The following is a 5,727-nucleotide window of genomic DNA, read 5'->3' on the forward strand; positions in this document are numbered from 1 at the left end:
GTCTGGGAATATGAACATTTTAATATTCCACGCATATAAACATTTACCTTCAATGAAAAACAGAAACAAGATGATACACATTATGGGATGCGATAGCAGGCATTCAGAGACAAGATGCTTTCTCCTAATTTAAAGCTTAAGGGGAATCTAAAGCTGAATATTAACCTTTTGATGGTCCCACCCAGCTAAAATAACTGTTTTAGCATTTTCTAGTGGTTGACAAACTGGACTTTATAGCACATAAATAAACACTTCAAATGTCCTGATATCTGATTATAATAACTCCCAGTGCCTGAATGGGTCCAAAAAGGTGCCAGAACCCACATTGAGCCGTTGCATTACCTGATCATTGCATAAGTTTTGGATATATTTATATTAAGGAGCCTGATTCGACTGCCAAGCTCACAGTTGAGTGTCTGACATTGTGCTTATGAAACATAGAAACATTCCATTGGGCCTACATGGGGGGCTGAATATCTGATTTTACATAGAATTACTTGTTTTTCTCCCAATAAATGATTATATATTAGCCCATTTTGGTAGAAATATCAGACTAATAATAATACTGTTCATTATGTACTCATGTGGACAAAAATCAGAGGTATGTGTGTGTATGTACATGTGTATCTCTACATTTCTCATATTTTTAAATGCTAGCTATCTTATGTTATTTACATATTATATTTTAACAATATTTAGAATTACATTGTTAGCTGCTGATTGGTTATTAAGGTGGGCTGATGCAACGTCATTTCCTTCTACACTGAACTTCTCAAAGTGTTTTTGGAATAACAATAAAATTAATCTTGAATCTTGGTGAGTACTGGCACATTTCAGGCCCTGATAGCTGCTTTATATTCTGTCATAAAGCATATTAAATGTGTATATACTGCTTATAAATGCTAAATAAAGGCAGGAAAAGAGTTAGTAGCAGTACCACATCAGGAATGAGTCCCATTGTTGGTTGTATTTTATAAGATTCTATTCTTTTTTAATTAATTATTAAAAATATCTTTTTTCAAGAGTGTCCTGGCCAAGACAGGCAGCAACATACCCATAAACACAGAATACCCCAAAACTCAAACCAACTGAATCACCGACTCTGACATGAACATGCGTGATACAGAGTACTGACCCGATACTGTGTGGTGAGTTCAAAAATACATGCATTGTACTATTTTAACAGCTGTATACTACTATCCTTCTGCCCTGTCTGCGTCTGATAGGATTGCTATCATTGTTGCATGTAATTTCCCCGTAGGGGATCAATAAATTAGTATAAATATTAAAGACTTTTTTTGTGAAACATGAACTATTGCAGACAATAAACGCCATAGAACTTTATTTTATTTGCTGCTTTGACAGTGAGTCATAATGAAAAAAGAGCATGAATAAAGTACTTAAGTAAAGTAGATTTTCTTCTGGGCTAGATGAGGTGGTAATGGATCGGTGCATCAAGTTCAATGGGAGGCGAGTTCCTGGCTCCCTCCCACACATTCTTCCGAGGTGGTTACATGAACGACGTCGCCCCGAGGCGTAGTGCAGACGGCAACAGGCTTGTGAGATAATACCAACTGTAGTACATTCTTAGCCGCACTCCCTGAAACCTCCCTAAACAATTATATGTTTTTATCACCGCTCATTAGACCTGGAACAATTGTTAAATTGTGCCTCTTTTAGAGTAGAATGGAGGGCAGGAAGCAAGGCGAGCTTACAAGAGAAACACCTTTCAAACACAAAGGCAATTTGAGAGGAGCCCATTTAAAACACAATGACACCGTGCCTTTGCATTATGGAGCGGTGACTCAGACAGACGAACGTTTCTGGGTAATTACACAAATCTTTTTTGTTTTTGTATTTCATCGCTGAGCAGGTTATGTTTGCAGTTTGGTTCGGTTAGTGTCGAGGGCCGGGAGCAAAGCAAGTTCTTTGAGAAACACCTTTCAAACACAAAGGCAATTTCAGAAGGGTAACATTAAAACACAATGACACAGACAATCATATAAATTGACTCAGAGGAGTTAAAGGTTGGGTGTTGTTAAAGAAACATAGAACTAGAATCCTAGAAGAGCACCTTGGCAGTGCCCAGGAGGTGAACTGGCGTCTCTCCAGGTAACAACCCACACTACATGGGACTACACGGGGACATGGACCAGCGACCCTCCGGTTCCCAACCCAACTACCTACGGACAGAGCTACTGCCCCCCCTTTTACGTGGTCTGAAAAGAAGTGTTTCCATGTAGCATTTTCAATTGCTATTCCATTTTATTTGTTGTGGCTTTCATTGCCTACATTAAAAAGTATGATAATCTTCTCTGTGAGTGAAAGTAGCAAAACCACAATGTAATTTACTTTCCATTACAAGCAGCAAATGGAAAGTAAAGTCCTGCTTTCAGATTTTTCTTGAGTGAAAGTGCAGATGTACTGTCAGCAAAAAGTACTTTAAGTATCAAAAATAAAACATTGCCCCTCTAGATGCCCCTCTAGATGCTAAAATATGTTTCATATCATTTATTATCATTGGTGCATTGATGTGTAAGCAGCATTTTGCTGCGTGGATGATCAAAGTGGAGCTAAAAGTTCATTATATTATGTAAATTGCATTTTTTTGTGTAAAATTTAACTTTAATTACATGTATGGTTTCCCTCTGAATTAATTAGATTACATGGACTGAAGTTGAAAATATTCAAGTGTCTTTCTGTGTCTTACAGCTTTTACTCATAGGTTGAGGATTTAGAGTGTTACAACAACATTTTACTTTTAAGTTTTTTTCCTGACATAAATTAAAAAAGTACAATTTACAGAATGGCCCTATATATTATTATTACTTATAATTAGTGATGCTTCAATGTGTTCTTCACTTCACCACCATTTTTTATTGCAACTGGTAAAAGGGAAAGATAATTACTTATTATACTACAGGCACGGTGGCTTAATCTGTAATAATAATACGTCATCATTTATTAGTTGATGTGTATTTTGTGTTAATAATCTGAATCTGCAAAGTAACTAATGCTGTGAAAAAATGTGGTGAAAAGTACAATAAGCGTTTCCAAAATGTAGTGGAGTAGAAGTATGAAGTAGTATAAAATGGAAATACACCTTTATATCTATCTATCTATCTATCTATCTATCTATCTATCTATCTATCTATCTATCTATCTATCTATCTATCTATCTATCTATCTATCTATCTATCTATCTATCGCTCTTGTCTGTTGTTGTAATACACCAACTGGCCGCTAGGGGCCACTGTAGCTAACAAGGGGGTGATGCGTTCCCAGAGCAGCGCCGGGGAAAAGGCGAGTTGTTCCGGGGAGGAGAAGAAGAAGAAGAAGAAGAAAGATGTCCACCAGCTAACGCTAGCTAGCATCTGGTGCTCGAAAAATGATGCGCCGTTCATCTTTTAGTCGTATTTTTCTCTTCGAGCGAGGCACAGCCATAACTAAAACATCAGTCCGTCGACTGCATAAGAACATAACCACCAGAGTGTGTCAGTAGAGTGGTTTATAAAGTAGTTTTTGGGAGGCTGTGTGTGTGTGTATCTGTGCAGGGGCATTGGGAGGGGGAGGAGGTCTCCTCAGGTCAGCTGTCCGTCAGTCAAACGTCAGGTGAGGTTACACTTTGAATTTCTGCTTCTCCTATTCTCTAATATCACCTGTATGTCGTGCAAAGGGAAGATGTTACTGTTTATTTGTAAAGCCTGCACACATACACAACTTTACAAAGTTGTTTGTTGGTAGTAACCGTGAAGAAGAGTCTATGTGGTGTGTTTTTATATTTGTGTGTTTTATTGTTTGCATTGTGTTGCTGTTCTGAGTTCTTCTCCTTCCTCGGGAAGTCACTGTGGGTCACATAGAGAATATATCCTCATGTGCTCTTAATTTGATGACCCCATGCTAAAGTTAACTAAAAAGAGGAATAACAAAATCTGTTAGAAAATTATCTTAATGCTCTAATTACTTTTATTTATTTACTTTAAATCCAACCTATAAGGACACTAATTTATTGTGAATAAATAATATATCATAAATAAATAAATAAATGTTTGTCTTTAAAATACAAGGGGCATAAGTATACACCCCCCTATGTTAAAATACAGGGGCATAAGTATACACCCCCCTATGTTAAAATACAGGGGCATAAGTATACACCCCCTATGTTAAAATACAGGGGCATAAGTATTCACCCCCCTATGTTAAAATACAGGGGCATAAGTATACACCAGTGTGACACACATAATGTGTTGGTTCTGTCCCTCTGTCCAGGGAGGGTTGTGGACCCAGTCGTCATGGCGGCGCCAGTAAACATCCAGACTCCCAGTAAGACCTGGGAGCTGAGTCTGTATGAGCTGCACCGGAGCCCTCAGGTAAACCTGCGTGTCTGTTCTGATGTTTCCTTATTATATATCTTTTAGTTGTCATGTACTGTTTCTTTTGGTTATTGTGGAAGATGTTTGGAGAAGCTTCCATATTAGCACTTCAACATTTAACCCGTTTGTGGCTGCCGGCTGCTGCGTTGCTGTCTTCGTCATTGGTTCAAATGCACAGGAGGCGGGTCTTGTTGGCTATTTAAAGCCACGTGACCACCAAAATATACCGTAGTTTGATGAAAATCACGTCAATCAACCAGACACACGTGTGCCTTTGTTTATAAATCTTTGAGAGACGAGCAAGAAAATGTCTCCGACGGAGGAGGAGTTAGACAGCGAGGGCAGAGACGTTGAGGTGGAAGATAGTGAGGAGTTTGGGAGGAAGGACGTGGGAGATGATGATGATGATGATGATGATGATGATTATGATGATGATGATGATGATTATGATGATGAAGTGCCAGATGATCCTTCGTGCCATGCAGCAGCCGGCAGGAGGTTCAGAGTTGAGCAACGCAGTAACCGGCGGTAGTGTAGGTAGGTTGTGTCGATGTAAACAAACGCACGTGTATATCTGGTTGATTGACGTGATTTTCAGCAAACTACGGTACATTTTGGTGGTCACGTGGCTTTAAATAGCCAACAAGACCCGCCTCCTGTGTATTTGAACCAATGACAGTGCGTTCTCTGCTGCACGCGTCATGAAAAGACCGACGAAGACAGAACGCTGCGCCACGCAGCAGCCGGCAGGAGGCTCAGAGTCGGCAACGCAGTAACCGGCGGTAGATGTAACGTGTCGGCTCGAAGCATCCGGCACAAACGGGTTAAAAAAAATCAAGTCAAGACAAATGTGGAAAAGAAACTAAATGAAAGAAAAAGACGCAAAATAACAACACATTTGTCTCCTGGGACTTGATTAATACACACTCTTCTGCCATGAGCCAGCTGTGTGTGTGTGTGTCTGTCTAGGAGGCGATCATGGATGGAACGGAGGTGGCGGTGTCCCCTCGCTCTCTGCACAGCGAGCTGATGTGTCCCATCTGCCTGGACATGCTGAAAAACACCATGACAACCAAAGAGTGTCTGCACCGCTTCTGCTCCGACTGTATCGTCACCGCGCTGCGATCCGGGTGAGCAGCCGCAGATCCTCGCTATCTCTTGTTTGGGATTAATCAACTGTTGGTCTCGCAAGGCCAGACCTTCCTCCACAGAGCTGCAGAGGAAGAGAAAAAGCTCACTGGGTTATTTGCATTTGTTTGAAGGTCCCATGACATGGTGACCTTAGTGGTCCCTAATACTGTATCTGAAGTCTCTTTATATAGACCTTAGTGGTCCCTAATACTGTATCTGAAGT

The 5,727-nt window shown here is 40.1% G+C and overlaps 1 protein-coding gene across 1 annotated transcript in view; it reads left to right on the forward strand.

The window, feature by feature from the left end:
• The first annotated feature begins 3,312 nt into the window (after positions 1-3,312).
• The window catches only part of LOC117957207 (E3 ubiquitin-protein ligase RING2-A-like), a 6,384-nt gene continuing 3,969 nt past the window's right edge, over positions 3,313-5,727 (forward strand). Inside the window, exons 1-3 of the mRNA XM_034892804.1 lie at positions 3,313-3,612; positions 4,270-4,370; positions 5,343-5,503. Coding sequence (XP_034748695.1) covers positions 4,293-4,370; positions 5,343-5,503 — 239 coding nt within the window. The 5' untranslated portion in view covers positions 3,313-3,612; positions 4,270-4,292. The remainder of the gene's footprint in view (positions 3,613-4,269; positions 4,371-5,342; positions 5,504-5,727) is intronic.

Source organism: Etheostoma cragini, chromosome 14 (assembly GCF_013103735.1).
Source record: "Etheostoma cragini isolate CJK2018 chromosome 14, CSU_Ecrag_1.0, whole genome shotgun sequence".
Lineage (NCBI taxonomy): Eukaryota > Metazoa > Chordata > Actinopteri > Perciformes > Percidae > Etheostoma > Etheostoma cragini.